At 45.2% G+C, this 18,799-nt stretch overlaps 1 protein-coding gene across 4 annotated transcripts in view; it reads left to right on the top strand.

Annotated features, from left to right (window-relative positions):
- Window positions 1-18,799, top strand: part of AXIN1 (axin 1) — a 263,208-nt gene that overhangs the window by 53,345 nt on the left and 191,064 nt on the right. For all 4 annotated transcript variants that reach the window (XM_085632196.1, XM_085632199.1, XM_085632198.1 and 1 more), the window contains one exon: window positions 5,738-6,706. In XM_085632196.1, coding sequence (XP_085488322.1) covers window positions 5,829-6,706 — 878 coding nt within the window. In that variant the 5' untranslated portion in view covers window positions 5,738-5,828. The remainder of the gene's footprint in view (window positions 1-5,737; window positions 6,707-18,799) is intronic.

Below are 18,799 nucleotides of genomic sequence, written 5' to 3'. Positions count from 1 at the left end.
AAGCTTCCTTCAAAGAAAGTCACTTTAGACCACACCAAATTATGATTTTTCTTTAGAATAAAAATAAATTGCTCTAAAGAAGCAACATTTATGAGATTGAAGGTACAAAGAGTACATTCTAGCAACGCGATACCCCACAAATATTGGCAAAAGAGGATGGATTAAAGTTCCAAAAAACAATAGAGAAGAGCATTGTTGATGACCAAAAAAGAAAGGAAAAAAAGGAAGAACTAAGGAGGATTCCAACATTAGAATGATCACAATGTATTCAAAGGAAGCACCCCTAATGTAGATTATGAGAGACAATTGGAAAAAAAAATCATCCAGCTATCACTAAAACAGTAGGAGATTCCCTAACAGAAGCCAGAACAGCTAAGAGTTTGAGAGACAAATCAGTACATAGTTCTTTTAAAACAACAGAAAAAACAAGTGGTGGAGAAATCAGAATAGTGTTTGAAAATGTAGTCTATTCTAGGGGCAACTATTGCCTCAGACAGAATAATTACTTTAAAAATGGAATGAAAAGAATAATTAGAACTAAGATAACATGTAGATGTATGTTTGTAATCCATGTTCTTAAATGGTCTTTATTTCGTGTGGGCAGTCTGTTATGTAGTAACAAATAGAAAGAGAAACTACTCAGTAGCAGACACTTAGAAAAAGCGCATAGCAATGTATGAATTCTTTTTTTTCCAGTGGGGGTGATGTTGAAAAAAATTGATTGGTGGAAACATAGAAAATGCTAGAAGGTTAGAATCCGTTGCTCGTTTAAATGGGATTAGGAATACCAGCCTGTACAAATCAAAACCAGCACCGATTTGTAAATGTGGATTAAGTGAAGAATAATCTAAATCAGAATGAATGATGAAATTACCAGTTACTGATAGCTCTTTCAGCCATACCTTAACTCGCATACTAATTCTTTTGTATATGATGTCATAACATGGATACCAATACGTAAAAACGTCTAAATGTACAATATTCTTAAATAATATATGTTCAAATCTATCAATATTATAATCGTGGAGGTCTTAGAGTGTTAATGCTACTGTGTTCTGTAATGTCACCTGTAACATTATTTTCCATTTGTAATTGCATCTATCTCATTAGAGGAGGCAATGTGGATTGTGTTTGATTTGTAAACTACGGTTTCCATGGCTGTTGTGTGAATTATGGACTGCTTCCCAAGTCATAACTGAAGACTTTCAGTGTGCCTTATTCTCCAGTTTTCATTTGTAACCATAACTAATGTTTTTAAAGTGAAATTGCCAACATAACCAAACATCAATATCACTTCACCTTCCTTGCAGACAAAGAGTTCTCAATGTCTTCGGTAAATCAGAGCTTTGCAAAAAATGTTTTTTTTAAATATTTGAAAGGCCCACTCCATGTTGGACAGTTCACCTATGGTATTGATATTTAATTTCTGTGAATTTAAATGAGAAGTAAAGCAAGTTGGCAATCAAGACCATTTCTAAATTAATTTAATTTTATACAAGTACATTTTTTATGATTTCAAAAAACATTCTTTAATAAATCTGTGGCACATGCATCAATTACAATTTGACATATAATTTGGTTATCTCTGCCCATTTGCATTTTCCAGGATAATAATCATATATCAAGATTACACGTGAAGAACTTCTGCATGGCTGGATAACATTCTTGAAGTCTCTCTTCAGGTTCAGGGACTGTTCGACTGTGGACATACCTGGGCGAAAGCTGTATTGTACTTCTGAAAGGAACCCTCTTTCCTTCGTCCAATCTTTCAAGTTTTGGAGGATGACCCTCCCTAGGATCTTAACAGAGGAATCTTAAGAGGGAGATCAGGCGATAGCATGCAGGTTGCTTTCTATCACCCCTTTTGAAAATGGGAACAATAGTGTATCTCTTCTAGGAGCTTCAGATTTCGGCTCTAATTGCAGCGCGAAACACATTTGTGAGTAGAGGGGCCCAGGATGTTGTATTATGTCTGAAAACGTCTATAGGAACACTGTCTGGGCCGGGTGCTTTACCTGCAATGCTCTTTATGATGGTCAGTAGAACATCACTTACATCAATAAAATTAACAAGAAAATATGCACCTTCTGGAGCAAAATGAGGTACAACTGGGGAAAGTGAATTACAAGCCTTTTGGTCAAAGGTCCTTGAAAAGTGGGATATCCAATCTTCTGAAGGAATATAACATTCTATCTTGGGATGCTTCTCTTCAGAGAAGAAAGGTCGATTGATGGTTTCCGAAAAAAACCTTATACTCAAAGTTCCTTTGGCTGTTTGTAAATCGTCCCATGCCTTCTCTCTTATTTCTCTTTTCCTCAGCTCCAAGGTCTCTTTATAAATTTGCCTAGCTCGCCTGATAGCCTCAATATTGCGAGGTAAAGTCTTAGTTACCAATTTAAAATTGCTAGAGGCAATAGAACAGGCACTATTCAACCATCTGAAGGTTATAGGTTCAGTATGGGTTTTCTTGGAGATCATTATGTTGGTCACCACTTTACAAAGATTGTCGAAGTTCTCTAGAATTTCCTGTGGGTTGGCTTCATGAGATACACATCACATCACCTTTTCTTTCATTTTGATAATTAGTTCCTCCAAAAATTTACTTTGAACCAAATTCTCCCATTTAATGCCTATCTCCTTTTTTGCGTTGCAGTGCTATTTAGAAGAACAAACCGGTTTAGGGGTCTTGGTGACAGAACAGTTTAACCAAAATGAAACTGTATTGTGATCGCTGCTACTAGATAATAAAATATTTGATTCCAATACAAACGGAGCCAAGTATGTAGAAAACAAAATAAAATATAGGGTGGACCCACTACATTTTCCTGTGAAGGTTGGGGCAATACACCACACCATCATTAAAAGTATCTGAATTAAACAGTAAATCAAACTTGGAAATAATCTGGTTTAGTGCATCACCATAGGTATTATGCAAGAATTGGAAATAATCTGGTTTAGTGCATCACCATAGGTATTATGCAAGAAGTGTGTTAAGTTATCCCACTGTCAATCTGTTTAAGGAAATAAACGTTCCTAAACCTCTCTGTGGTCGACCCGAAGGTGAGGCTGCAACACAAAATTATTTCAAACTATTGATGTAAGACTTTTCGAGAGCCCTTGCTTCTTGGCAGCATACCACACCATAAGAGTTAACAATTTCTAGCCAGTCCGCATTGTCCAGTTTTTTGTGAATGTCCGCTATGTTCCAAGAAAGGAGATGTAGGCCACCTGGCCTATGCATTTCACATTGTATGTTACTAATAATTGTTTCTTCTCCCACTAGACTAGCAGGTTTGTCAGTAGATGTGACTGGTGGCAATGCTGATAGCGAGTCTATCGAAAGTGCCAGTCAAACGATATCTAAAAGATGGAAAAAAAGGGGCAAAGCGATTTTCATGAATGTGTGAGTCAGTAGTGAGATAAGCCAATAAGGGACTTTGCCTACTTTTCCTACTGTTGAAGGCAGTTCGAAGTGGTGGGCAGTAGAAATATCCCAGATGTAATGCACGTATCTTTTCCTGTTCATTGGCTAGATAATCTAAGCAGTGTAGTAATGCACTCACCAGCCAAGGATGTCTGAAGTTCACTTCCACACAATTCCCCTTTGAGGTTTTAGGAGTGTAGCCAAGCCATCCTACCCTCCGCACCATGAGAATCTCATCCACCAGGTCCATAGGCAAACCTGATTTGCTTTTACACCAGTGGCCAACTTTATATTTTAAGCCCCGCAATCTTCATAGGAATCCTTGGCCATGGGGAGGACACCTGGAAAAATTATAACGTAAGGTGTGCATTCAGGTGGTAATTGGAGGTGGGGCAGTCACCCACTGTTAGTAGATTCATGTCTTATGTTATCAGGAGGCTGGTGATGACCTAAAGTGCTTAGAACCTGGACCAAAATGTCGGTATTTCGCGGATTTATTAATACACCTTGAGGAGCTAGGGCTAGGCAAGAAAGGGTCACTTTGAGTTGAGGCTGGATTCGAGAGTGGGGGTACAGTCAGGGAATAGGCTCTTTTTTGTGATGCCTAACCGCAAGCTGACCCAGAGCAAATCCCCCCCCAAAATTGCTTTAATTATGAAACAAAATGTGAACTTTTTCTTCGAGGAGGGACTGCTTAAACAAGCAATGGAAATGTTCTCATTAAAATCATGCATTATACAAGGGTTTGTAATTTGAACAAAGGTAGTTGAATGCTGGCTATTTAGGAGTTCACTTGAGTGGGTGACATTGCCCTCAATTGGTAATTCATTTTTAGAGCCCTTCTGGAGGTTTCCCGGGTGGGCTGTGGGATCTTTAATCAACGTTCAAACTGTCTATATGGGTTTCTACTAGCTGTAGCTCCGTGGAAATTGCCCCATGGCAGAGGATACATATGATGTAATTAGGGGTGAAGAAAAAGTTCATTAACTACCTGACTTGTGCTGATGGGTAAGCTTTTTCTTCCTATATTTATGCGTACAGCTGGACAAACACACACAGTGGTGTTAGTAGAAAAAATCGTACCTTAAACTGAAAACTCCCTTAAAAGAACCAAATGGGGTGGGCCAGCCTAGCCTCATCTGGCTGGGGACAGGCGCGGTTGGGCCCGCTCTTGTCCCTGTCTTTGCCCGGGCACATCCAGCACCACGGGGTATTGAAGGTGGTTTTGTAGCACTGACGCTGATGTGCGGCAACTCCCTCCTCCTGGCGGGTGAAGTATGTGCTGGGGGACGAAGTCCCACCCCAGTACTGACCATAAAATGGGTTTCTTGTGTTCAGCGCCACGGGGTATTGAAGGCGCTTTTGTAGTTCTGACGTACTGTAACTCCTCCTCCTGGTGGGTGAAGTGTGTGCTGGGTACGAGGTCCCTCCCCAACACTGGCCGCAAAACAATTGTTTTTTGTGTCGCGCACTGCGGGGTATTGAGGGCTCTTTTGTAGCACTGACATGTGGCAACCTCCTCCTCCTGGCCGGTGAAGTTTGTGCTGGGGAAAAAGTCCCACCCCAACACCAGCTGCAAAACCAGGGTTTCTTGTGCCTCTACTTTCACAGTTGTTTTAAGTTAAGCAGTTAGCTTTGGGAAAACCCTGAGTGAGCCTTTGCAGGAATCAAATGTTTGTCTCGTTTTTAGAATTGTATAGCTTTCTGGGTTCAGCCTTGGATTTCACACCTCTTGCCCCCATTAATTGGTTAAAACCACAGCAATATTAGCTACCACTTAGAAAACTAAACAAAGTGTGGTGGAAAAAAGGATATTTTATTACCCGTACCGGTTTCCGAAAGCTGGCAAAAAGGAAGTTCTTAACCCAACAAACATTTTGATGATACTGGTTTTAGTAATAATCCACACTGTCTTGACCAGCAACTTTTCCCCATGTTTCATATAAAAAAACACTTTTTACCTATCGTCTCTGGCCCTCCCAGGGGAAATCACATATTCTGGGTTCCCAGCATGTGGGGGAACACAAACATGCAAGTGGGTCATGGGTACCTTATGCTGATAAAAAGTTAATGAATAGTGAAAATCAGAGTAAAAACCTGTCCGCTGTAAGGTGCCCTGTAATAATATTTGCAATAAGCATTCTTAAATTAATAGTTGTCATGCAGCTATAATTGGTGCATTCAAGCCACCTCTTTTGGTACTTAGTCCATGTTTAAATCTACTGACAGGAGTTCTCTTGAGGTGATGAGCACTTTGATGAACATAGAAGAGTCCCATACTGTGGTCGTAATTTTTCTGTCTTACCTTTACAGGAGAAATCAGAGTGTGTATGCCTGCTGGATTTTGGTCTACTGATGTTAAACCTATTCCACCATTTTCACCAGTCAAGCAAACACAGTAAAAATGAGTGTACAGGGTTCCGGTTTCCTCTTGGACCTTGGGGGAGGCTTCACCGAAGATGCGCCAAGGCCACCAGTTCCTGGGGAAGAAGGGGAGCTTATTCTGAATGACCCAAGACCTCAAAACCACAGTTGTTATTCTGGAAAAAGTGAGTGCCTGAAGAGCGAGACATCGACGGCTACACCCAGGAGGTCAGACTTGGATCTTGGGTATGAACCAGAGGGAAGTGCCTCCCCCACTCCACCATATTTGAAATGGGCTGAATCACTTCATTCACTGTTAGATGACCAGGATGGAACTAATCTGTTCAGGACCTTCCTCAAGCAGGAAGAATGTGCAGATCTACTGGACTTTTGGTTTGCCTGCAGTGGTTTCAGAAAACAGGGGCCAGGAGGGTCCAATGAGGAAAAGCGGCTAAAACTTTCAAAGGCTATCTACAAGAAGTACATTCTTGACAGTAATGGCATTGTGTCACGGCAAATCAAACCAGCCACAAAAAGTTTTATTAAGGATTGCGTTATGCGCCAGCAAATTGATGCAGCTATGTTTGACCAGGCACAGACGGAAATCCAGTCGATGATGGAAGAGAACACCTATCCTGTTTTTTTGAAGTCTGATATTTATTTGGAGTATACAAGGACAGGTGGGGAAAGCCCCAAAGTTTACAGTGATCATAGCTCTGGATCTGGGACAGGGAAAGGTGCCCACGGATATCTACCAACTCTCAATGAAGATGAAGAGTGGAATTATGATAAGGGTTTAGATGAAGAAGCTGAAGTTGATACTGCCCCTGCCAGCAGGCTCACTCAGAAGCTACTCCTTGAGACTACCCCCCAGCGTGCAACAGTCTCCAGACGATACAGCGATGGGAAAGAATTCCGGTAAGTGGTTATTTTTTTTGCACTGTAGCACGACCCTGATTTGTTACCTATCTTATATTCATAAGTTATGGTTGTCATTAGTTTGCTTATTTGGCATCAAGCTTTACAGATATTTTGAGAAATTAAGTTTGCTGGTAATTCTTTGTGCTAATTCAAACCTGATTTGTTTTGTCGGTCAATACATTTTTGTAATAGTTTACAATAGTTTAGGATTTTGATTGTTATAGTTTTACTGTAGTCAGTCTGTTTAGATTCCAGATGTAAAACTAAAGCCTCTGTGTATGCAGATATTGTTGGATTTAAGTTTGTGCCTCCTATAACAGTGGATGACTTTCATTTAGTGGCCTTTTGTTGCACCTGGGCACTTTATACGCAACAATAATGTCCGTGCCCGAATGGGATCAGAGGCTAGGACACCTGGCCTAACTGTCCCAATAAAGGTGAGATACTCTGACGACTTTCTAGTCTCCCTTAGGCCTAAGTCTCTTTCCCCAGTATGTCCAGCTTTAGGTCTTTAAAAGTGAAACATCAATGCTCACACTAACTTTTCTTTGACAAGCATAAAGAAAGTTAAGAATATTAATTTAAAAGTTTCATATTGGTCTCATAAACTTAAGATCCCTTCCATGTCATATATACAAGGTTCTCACTGTAATAAAGGATGAACAGTTTGATGCACTGTTTCTTACGGAGACCGTACTCCATGACTGCTCTACAACCGATAATAATCAGGCGCTTCCCCCTGGATATTATATCTGTATAAAAGATAGTTACATAAAAATGGTGGATGTATGGACATTACTTTAAAGGAGGCTTAAAAATGTGTGTACAGCCACCTCAATATACCGGAGTGTGAAAATCTGGGCTCTACCATTAACTTTTCCCACGCCTTCCCCTTCTCGGGAATCTTAATATATAGACCCGCCTGGTCCATGGCCAGGGTTCGCGGAAGCACTACCAGAGAAAGTGGCCAGACATGCCACAGAAAACACTCATTTTACTTTGTTAGGAGACTTCTGTATTCACTTTGAAGAAACTAATAATCCCCTGGTCTCAAACATTATACAGGACCTAGATTAGATCGTTCTCAGACAAAGGATGGAAGGGCCCAGACAGCAATCTCATAGACCAAGTTTTCAGCAAAGAGCCTAATCTCAAAATCAAGTGTCTTTGCCCAATGGTCTGAACCGATCATGCCTTTATCTCAATAATTCTTGAGAGTCCCGTTTTACCGTTAGATGCAAAACACCCTACGAGCCAAGTCCGTATACGGTCAAAACCCAGGACAGAAACCCGGGTATCAACGCTTGCTAATACCAGACCGGCGTTATGGAATGATCTTCAGGTAGTTAATGTCACAGTGAGTAGGTAGATTAATTACTCCCTTGATAATATAATCTCCATTTCTACTTTGAATAAGGATTTGCAATGCAATCTGCCTCGCATTTTTGAGTTAGAGTTATTGGCGTTGTAAAGGAGAATGTTTTTTACCTTTGTGTTTTGGTTTGGAGTATAGTGGATGTATGTGTTAATGAGTGGAATTATGTGGGTTGTATTGGAATTGTTAGTCATAGAATAGTGTGGAGTGGAATTGTGTGGTGTGCGTAGTGTATTTGTGTAGTGTAATTATGTGTAATGGTGAATTGATAGTTGTGAGAGCACCACAGAATAGATAGAAAGGAAGATAGAGAGAGCTAGGTAGTTTATCTTGACATTCGGTGGGCAAATCACTTAATCTCCCCATTATAACTATAACTAAATGTGTCTTTGTTTAATGTAACTGCTGAATCTGTAAAGCGCTGCAATATGTTGTGTCTAAGTGCATGTTATATAAAATTGCTTTTCGAAAAAAATATGGCATGCAAGGATAGAAAAGAAACAGGCACTTATAAAGCAGTGATACATAATATACTACTGCTTGTAAAAGGATAGTATGATTGAGGATGAGGCCATTCAGGCCTGGGGATGAAGCAGCATTTACAAAGCAGTGGTATCTATAAAAAAATACACTGCTTTTCAACAGTCATTGGATGTGGGGGAGTAAAACATAAAGCGTCTTCTTTTGAATGGCTACTAGGGCTGGGGAAATACAACATGCAGCGCTTAGCAAGGGCGGGTGAAGCGAGTCAAAATTAGTGAATTGTAAGCGGAATAGTACTTCTGTCAGTAAACTATAAAAATCTACTACTAGTGAACGGACAGTTGGGCTGGGGATGTGAAATATGCATGGCTTTGCAAGTGCTGGTAAAACGTGCGTAACACACTCAATTGTATGTGGAATGGTATCTTCTGAAGCCCAAGAAAGCGGAACATAGTGTGCAGCAAACAAACCAACCAGCACATACATTATATAAAGCCCATGGAAACACAATGCTATAGGTGCCAGTGTTTGTAATACTGAAAGCAATGTGGTGCTTAAGAATAACCAAGCATTGGCATAGCCAATAGGTCTCGCATTTGGGACATTATAAGTGTTTAGCCATGCAACAGTTGATGTTGCACCAAGGATAGTGTGCTGCATAAATAAATGCTTATAAAGTTCAAAGGTGAGACCTATTGGCTATGCCAATGCTTGTTTTCACATGCAAGTTGTCTACCTCGCCAAACCCAAATGTAGTGAGTTTTCTACATCCAAGCTAAAGACCTGAAACCAAACAGGATTAGCACAGCTCAGAACCAACTCCCATACCATTGACCTCAGCGCTCTGAAGTCACTGTAAAGTTACATATCAGTGTTGGAAAATACAGGGTTCCAAACGGCCCCAGGCAAAATCCTGTGCATATCCTATCATGGAACTAACATGGAGCTCATTTGCTCATCTTCGCTTGTACAGAAAGCAATTGCTGACAGTATTTTTGATTCCATGCCTGAGCCACGGGAGTGATGACTGGAGGAAGAGAGAGGACTCCATCAAATGTACTGCAGTTTCTAAATGGCAACGACCTGATAGCCATGTGATAAACTGGAATATTCATTCTAAGCTACCTTTACCTGTGATGGTTGCCCAATGGAGTCAGAGGTGAAGCCTTGACTACCTGGCAGTATCTGGTGGCTGCCCAAGTGAATCATTGAGCAGGTCTAAGTGCTGAAACATGCATTCCAATGCAGGAAAAGCCAGAGACACAGCATCAAGGTCGTCTGTACGGTGGTAAAGAACTGTGTAGCTCTTTGCCTTCATCAGTCTCTTAAGTGAGGAAGAGGCAGAGACTACAGCTCATTTAAGCATGTTCAAAGTCTCACTAGAGGGGAATTTGGACACTGGTTTAACAATTGGGCAGATGGGCTGCTTATGAATTCAAAGTAAATATAAATGATTACATGCAGGCAGTTTTTCCTTCTCCATCAAAGGATCTTCTTTAATATTCAAACAGTGAAACAGACAAATAGGTTCATTTATCAAACGGCAATGAGTGTTCGGCAAAGCACAGACTTCTTAGAGAAGCGTGGCCAAACAAAGAACCAAAGTGTCAAAATCGAAGTAAAGCTAAGCATAAGTGTGAACTGACGTTTAGGTGGGGCCTCTCTGCTAACCTCACTGTTGCACAAGTGTTTTTCATTAGACCAACTGAGCACCAGTAGAGCCAGCCTTGCTAACGCCATTAGAGAATGATTTTGTTTGGAGAGCACGAAGGATCAACAACGTTTTTGCATTAATCAGCGAATCTTTCTTTAAAGGTATTGAGAATATTACGGAGTACTTTGTGTCACTATATAGAAGAAACAATCACATTAAGAATTTCTTGTGATCCTGTAAAGGTGGAGCTCCGAGTGGGACAAAAACATTTGCGCCAGCAGCGGAGAGCGGAGCTTACGAACAGGGGCCCATTTCTAAATACCCGCTCGCGTCACGGAAGGCAGCCCATTACCAGTGAAAGTAAGGCCGCTTAGACCCCAGCCCCCATGCAGGCTGCTGCTTAAATAAACAAGTGACGGGCTGCTGCAGAAAGTAGAATAACAAGCGTTTAAAGACAACGGCTCATGCGAGCGTCGCATACAGGAAGGGGAGTGGCCGCCTACAATAATAAACAAGTGGGAGGGGTGGGGGGAGTGCGGCCGAGAGCAGGGACACGCAGCTTTTACCTTGCGGAAGCGAGCGCGATAATTGCTAACACATGGCGCCGCTGCTCGCTCCCGCAAGGTAAACGCCAAACGTGCATGCGTGGCAATAGAAAGCAATGCAAAACGTGCACGTTTTTGGCCAAAATGCTGATCGATTCCAAAAGGTCCCCTCCTATGCAACGCATACGTGCTGCGTAGGCGAGACCTAAAAATGCATCATGACATGCTCACAGAGTCCCAGTTGTCAACAAGGTAACATCATTAGAAATTGTAACATGCTGATGCATAAGCCAGATAAGCAAGAAACGAAGCTGCCACTTATGAGAGTGAAATGGTTAATACAAATTGTGCCCTTAGCCAGATGGTTGAGCTAGGTAGAAAATAGTAATTTTCAAAGCTGTAACATATAAGCTGCAGCTTCTAAAATAGCGTTAGGGTTGGGGTGAAATTATTTGAACTATATTTAAATCCAAATTTAAAAAGTGGTCTCTATGCCCGTTCCAAGGCAGGCATTCATAAGGCTTGGTCAAAATAATGAACATGTATGCTGGTTAACGGCCAAAGCTGTTTATTTTGAAGTTTGGAACGTAGCAACAGAAATGACGTGAATTCATGTATGCGCGCTGGGATTACAGAGCAATTTGATTATTTGCAAATCTAATCAAGATGTACTGTATTTTCCAATAAATACAAATAAAACACAAAAATAGAGCTGCTATTGGCTTGGCACGTTTTTACACCGAATAATGAAGTGAAATGTAAAGATCAGTGAATGAAGGAGACACTCATACCATGAGCAGAAGCAAGCAGTGCATTAATTGGATGTTGAGATGACACCTGGGTTCGAACTTAGATGCCCAGTTGTGAAGTGAGCAGCTCTGCCCATTAGGCCACACCCCCATCATATCACCTCAAAATGGAATGCACAAGAAGAGCTTATTCCCTTCATATTTTTGGCCTTCAGCTGGTGTGAGCAGTTACAATGTGCCACGTAATCCTTTCGCCTGTAATTCTTTGGGACTCACACCGGTATAACAATGCAAGGGCCCTTGCAGCGGTATTTCGATGAGAATGTGGGGTCCGTCCCTTCGGCTATCTCCCTGTGGGAAGCCTTCAAGACAGTTCTTAGAGGGGAAGCCCTCTCCTTTATCTCCCATGCCCGGAGGCGCGAGCAGGAGGAGGTGACCCGGGTGGAGGCCGAAATCGCTGAATTGGAGGGTGCTCTAGAGGGTGGGGTGACGGATGCTGCACTACATGTGCTACAACTTAAGCAGGCGGCCTACAGGGCCCTCGTCACGGAGGCGGCCAGGGGCCTCTGTAGAGAGCAACAGGGGCGACTGTATGATGTGGGTGATAAGGCTGGTAAACTGCTTGCATGGTTGGATAAAAAGGAGAGAGCGAGTCGTGTGGTCCCGCTGATTGAGAGGATGGATGGTGTGCGTGTCACCGAGCCAGAAGACATTGTCTCTTGTTTCGCGGATTATTTCCGCGAGGTGTATTCCCCGGTTTCTCCTTGCTCGGAGGAGGATTCCCATGCCCTGCTTAGGGATATCTCGCTGCCGTCCCTTTCGGTGGAGGACAGGGTGTCGTTAGATGCCGCTCCTACCTCCGACGAAATTGCCCTCGCCATACGCTCGGTCGCATCCGGCAAGGCCATGGGCCCGAACGGCATCCCTATCGAGTTGTATAAGCTGCGACCGGATGTACTGGCACCCCACCTCCGCGCGATGTTCCTGGCGGACCACTCGCTGGGCTCCCTCCCGCCGGACCAGCGTCTGGCTACAATCGTGGTGATTCACAAGGAAGGGAGACCCCGAGACCGGGTTACATCCTATCAGCCTATCTCGCTCTTGAATGCGGAGCCCAAAATCCTCGCCAAGGTGCTAGCCAACCGGCTGGTCGGCGTGGTGGGCGATCTGGTCCACCAAGACCAGTCCGGCTTTATTCCCCATCGCAACACGGCCCTCAATCTGCGGCGCTTGCACGGGGTGCTCGCGCGTGTCCCGTTTGTGCGGGAGCCGGCCATATTGGCGTCCTTAGACGCCACCATGGCGTTTGACACGCTCGAGTGGCCATACATCTGGGCGATGCTGGCGAAGTTTGGATTTGGCCCGGGGTTCATCAGCTGGGTCAAATTGTTGTATTCGGGCCCATTGGCGCAGGTGGTGGTGAATGGAAGAGTATCGGTCCCATTCGAGCTGGGACGGGGCACGCGACAGGGCTGCCCCTTGTCGCCGCTCCTGTTCGCGCTGGCCTTGGAACCCCTGGCGGAGTGGCTGCGGTGGCACCCTTCCATCCGTGGTCTCCGTTGGACCCCCGAGTATGAGGAACGCGTGTCCCTATACGCTGACGATATCCTTTTGTACCTAGCCTCCCCGCGTAAATCACTGATTGTCCTGGTTGATGTTTTGCGCTCATTCGGCCGCAACTCAGGCCTTGTCATCAACTGGGCTAAATCATGTGTGTATGTGCTTTCCGGGGAGGCTCCCGTCCTCCCGCGGGGCTGCCCGATCCAGATTGCCTCTCAGGGGTTTCGGTACCTGGGTGTTTATATCACTCTGGACCCGGAGGCCCGCTACGAGCGGAATTTGCTTCCCCCCCTCCAGCGCTTGAAGAAGGACGTCGCGCGCTGGCGGCGCCTGCCGCTTTCGCCGCTCGGCCGGGCGGCATTGTTTAAGATGGTGTCGTTGCCACGCTTCCTGTACGCTCTCCAGAACACTATGGATTTAGTCCCGGCGCGCTACTTTCGTGAGGTGGAGAGTCTACAGCGCCGCCTGTTCTGGGACGGGAGGCCGCGTATTGCCCTGGCGAAGTTGACGCTCCCATGGTACGACGGGGGGATTGCCCTCCCGGATATTAAACGGTATTACTGGGCCTCCCAGCTAGCTGCAATTAATCATGGCCTTTACGGGCCCGCCTTAAACCCGGCATTTGAAATGGACAAGATGCTCCTGCCTGGTGGCGACTATAATCGAGCGCTCTACTCTGGCGCGCCCGACCCCCGCCTGACGGGACCTACGCGTGTCATGGTGCGAGTATGGCACGCGGCTAATGCAGCTATGGGGTGGAAGGACCGTTTGACCCGGGCATCACCGTTGTACGCGTCTGAGCGATTGGGCTCCCTGTGGACCTCGAAGGGCTTCGAGAAGTGGGACACGATAGGCATTAGTAAAGTGGGGGATCTCTGGATGAGGGGGGGCTTTAAAACATTCGAGACGCTGCAGACGGAGTTTCAGCTGCAGGGCAGTGAATACTTTCGGTACTTGCAGGTCCGTCACGCACTGGGCTCCGTCTTCTCAGACGTCGCCTCCATCCCGGAGTCTTCCCCCCTGGAGGATAGAGTGCTGGATGGCCACGTTCCGGACAGCACGATCTCCCTTATTTACAAAAAATTGATTAATGACCGCTCGGGCTTGCAGACTGGCCTCCGCGAGGCTTGGGTTGCCGATGGGCTGGAGTTGGACGACGAGGACTGGATGTCCGCGGTGGCCTCTCCGAAGGAGGTGGCCATACCGGCTCGCCTTCGCTTCGTCCAGCTTAAGGTACTCCACCGGGTTTACATGACGGGGCCAAGGCTTCTGCGTATGGGCTATGCTGAGGATGGGTTGTGTAAGCGTGGGTGTGGTGCTTTGGCGACTTTTTTGCATATTTTGTGGGAATGCCCGAAGGTGGAGCGATTCTGGCGTGGTGTGCATGAGGTCCTGCGAGTGGTTACGCATGTCGCGCTGCTGCCTGAAGCGAGGAGATGCCTGCTGAATGTGTGGGAACCAACTGACTACTCGGTTCCGCAGACGCGATGGGTGACTCTGGGATATATGATAGCTAAGCGTGACATTGCTCAATTGTGGGGATCCCAGAGGCCCCCGGCGGTGCCGGCCTGGAAAGAACACATGGATTGGTGCATGTTCCGAGAAAAGGTGGTGTATGTGGCGAGGGGTAAGCCTGGGGCATGGGTGAAAGTATGGGGCCCCTGGAACGCCTACCGCGGGGGTATCTGCGCGCCACCACTGCTGCCTGCTGCCTCACCAGCCCCGTCCCCTTAGTTGACTCCTTTCCCTAGCCCCGGGCACAGAGTTCCCCCAGTCCTCGATCTGTTCCCCTTCCCCTCTTTAGACTCCTGTGGATGGCGGGGGTCCCCCATTCGGGGAGCACGTGCTGTTACTTTCGATTGCGGGTTGCCTTGCGGGTGTGGTTTTTTCGTGTTGTTTGTATAAAATGAAACCGTATTGTGGGGTCAGAGCGATGTGGCCCACGACGTTGATACCTCCTGATTTTGCTTCTCTGCAACGCCAAGTGTTTTTTGAACGTATGTCCTATGCTCCTGCCATTCTAGCGGCCGGCCGGAAGGTTGTAGGCCCGTACTTGTATATTCTTGAGATTGCAATAAACGGTTTCAAAAAAAAAAAAAAAAAAAAACAATGCAAGGGCCCTTCCATTGTACACTCCCTGATTAGTAGAACGACTCAAATGTGTGGATTGTGACCTTATCTGGAGGCGCCAATAGCAGAACTGGCTGCAGGGCATGCCCATATATGGGATGCATGTCTGGTACCAGTGAAGTGCTCTTCCGGAATGTGAAAAAAAAAAATCCTCAAGAGCTCGGCGGCTGTGAGATTGGTGTCGCACTGAGTGGGCAATGTTTTTTAATTTCAACAATAAAGCATAAAGAAAAAGAAAGTCTTGCGAAGCACTACTTTCGTGAAGTGGGTGCCGCAGTAATCAAGCACAAAAAACACAAACACTTTAGGGAAGTGCTCAATTAAAATGAATCCCAGTGTCTGTGAACCGGGCAGCCCAACACAAAAAAAAAGAGGAGGGAGTGGAGGAACAGCACAGCATGCATGGAAAGTACAAGAGAGCAGGGCACACAGTAGCGCTCGTCCGGTGCCGCAACACAAATCAAACCAAGAAGAGGGAGGGGAGGGAAGGAGCAGCCTGGCCTGGAGGAAGAGTACGAGAGAGCGGGGCTCACAGTAGCGCTTGTGAAAAGCGCCCTTATGATAATCAGTCGTGCTTGTGAAAAGCTTGCTCATAAACGCGTAGAGGAAAAAGTTCTCTCAAACAGGAGATAAACAATAAAAACGTAAGGAAACTGTACTTTGCCGATGCTTATCCGCTAAAAAATGGAAGTGACGTATCGGCTGTACGAAGCAGTTAGGAGGCAGCGAAGATGAGTGACACCGCATTCAACCTATGGTAAGCAGCAAGTGGGATTAAAGTCCTTTTACTGAAAACAGCAGATATTGCAGACAGCACTTGTGCGCTGCCTAGGCTCAACCTAACAAGCATTTACAATGCAATGGTCTCGGCATTGGTAAAGTTAGAGCTATTGGCATTGCTCATGACATTATTTTTGTTTATGTTTTTGTTTTTAAAACATTTAAAGAAACGGCATTGTCATGAGCAATGCCAATAGCTCTAACCTTAACAATGCCGAGTAAACAAACACCTTATTCCACAAAACACATTTGGCTGTTTCAAGGAGCTTTGTCCTGGTTTAAAGGGCAAATTAAAAGAAAATTCTTCTAGAAAAAATATAAGCTTAAGTTTACACTTTTTTGCGTAACCCACCGCAAACCAGCATTGGCAAAGCCAATAGGTCTACGTTGGCCTCCAGAACGTTGGTGCTGTCAATGCTCATTTTGAGATGGTCTTTGCAAACTGTATTGTAGGGTAAACTGCTTGGCACCTTAATCAAACACAAATCACATCCCCCGGCACAGGGAGCTAATTTGTATGCGTGCTCCTTGTGAAAGGGAAAACTATTGTCACTCACAGTGAAGGTGGCTCATCCATCATCCCATGATGTGGTGGGTGAAACAAAAATGTGAATGACACAATAATAGACCAATGGATGAAAACGGTTGACTGGAATACATATAGCCTTAGTAACATTGTAATGTCTTTGTTAACACCAGTCATACGGAGCAGTATTCCATGAAAGTGGCCCGATACAGTTGTGCACATTTATAATGCAACAATTGACTGTTGTAGCGGAGGGACGACTCAGACTCCATGTTTAAAACTCCAACACGGATTGCAGGCAGAGATATGGAACGATACCACTGCGCAGGTAGGAGAACCACAGTCTGCGATGTTGGAAGAGGTAACACCGATAGTGCACCATGACTGCTTTCCAATGGAGCAACCCTTCGCAAGGCAATGAACCACTTCCGGGCTGTAGTTTTCTAGATGACTTCATTTTACATTTCACGTTAGGATGTTAAAGGGCCCTGAAGTCCCCGCATGCAAGGCCAGGCGTGGGTTAATCGGTCACATGCACGGCAAAACTTGCTAAAGAGAAACACTTGTGATGGCAAACTAGTTGCCAAAGCTTACTTTGCATACATGCCAGTCCTACGAGCTTCAGATGTCCGCTTCTACAATGGGTGAATGAAAAGCCTCGGGTTACGCCCACATCGCCTCTAAAGTTTTCACAAATGTCAGAGTGTGCATGCACCGGACATGGTTTGGGGGTATCACAAAGAAGCTATACGAACGACCAGAGCTGTGCGCTAAATAAATGCAGAACTCGGGTCTCTGAGGTCCCTCTTACCCAGTCCAGCTTTTGTATTATTTGAGTTGACCTTTTTCCCCCCCCTATAATAGCAAGGACTACAAGTCCCAGAGTGCAAAGCAAAACCCTGAACTAAGTTTACTACTCGCGCACGGAGCTAGAAAACATGAAATATCTGCAAACACCAGAACATTCACCAAAAGACCACGATATACTCACAGTTCAACAATCCGATGATGAGAAGGCACCGAGCAGCACGACCGGGCCAGGCCTCCGGAAGGCTGCCGTAGCGGGTCAGAACTCTCGGTTAACTCACACCATCAAAATGCAGGAACGCCAGTGAGTTGAGGTGGCCACAATGGCGAGATTTACAGGATGCCGTGAAACACGACGACATAGAAGGCTGCAAAGCGCAGATCGTCAGATTCGTGTCTGTCCTCCCACTCCGCGTGCACAGAGGCGCTCTTCCCTGGAATCCGAAACAGCTTGTCATAACACTTCTTAACACGTAAACGCCGCCTTATAAATTACCATGCCTCTGTCCTAAATAAGGAAAACATACGAGCTCAGAAATGCCTTCCAAGGGCTTGCGCTGGCCATTTTCGAGCTGCATTTCCCCCTCCAAACTAGAGCATTCTTTCAATAACATAAACCTCTTGGTGGGTGGGGTGGGGGGGGGGGTCTTCTCTGCAAAGCGTTTCTTCCTTCACACGAACACCCACTGCCCCTACAGAGCCACATTCGGGCGTGTTGGTGGCCGTGCCACGCTTGAGCTGACTCAAAACAACCCTCAAGTGAAAGACACGGGCTGTACGTTTATAATTATGGCGCCGCGGGCCTCCCGTGTAGGTGTGTGTCCGTGTCTTTGAGATTCATTGGTGCAAACTGCGTTTAAAGCAAACACCCTTTGCAAGGAAAGTGTGGAGTTGAGTCTGCTTGCACTAGCTCTTTCCGTGCCGCATATTTGCACCCAGGAAAGTGCCGCGAGGACACACTTCCTACCCTTTTGTCTGCACTTCTTTGTGGACGGGCCCTGGAGCATGTCAAATTCCCATGCAAAGCAAATTTAGCCCGAGAAAAAAAAACAACCGAACAAATAAGTATGTCTGACCGAAAGCGATCGCTTGATACTCTGCTACACTTTCTCTCGGTTCTTGATGAGTCATTTAAATATATAAATAATAATCCAGTAGTATTGGGATGTTACAAAGCATACAATTCTGAAGTTTCCACAGAAAGCTTGAAATGTGAGTGTGCGTGAATTTCATTGTAGCCTGCCAATTTCATTCATGCATTAGATTCTTTTGTTCCGGAAAGGAGTCGGGGAGAGGACGAGCACACCACTGCCTTTCTCCGAGGCGAAGCAGAAATGCCTCGGAGAAAGGCAGCGGCGTTTCCGGATTCGGGGGCGTGTTTTGCTTTTCACTCCTCTTGCCATTGGCTGGAGGAGATAATGAGAAAAGTTGAAAAAAACACGCCCCCGAATCCGAAAAGGACGGGGCCTGTTCGGAGTGAC

The sequence above is a fragment of the Triturus cristatus genome, chromosome 10 (genome assembly GCF_964204655.1).
Source record: "Triturus cristatus chromosome 10, aTriCri1.1, whole genome shotgun sequence".
Classification (NCBI taxonomy): Eukaryota; Metazoa; Chordata; class Amphibia; order Caudata; family Salamandridae; genus Triturus; species Triturus cristatus.
The sequence above is the reverse complement of the archived record's forward strand: the minus strand, read 5'-3'. Positions and strand labels throughout refer to the sequence as shown.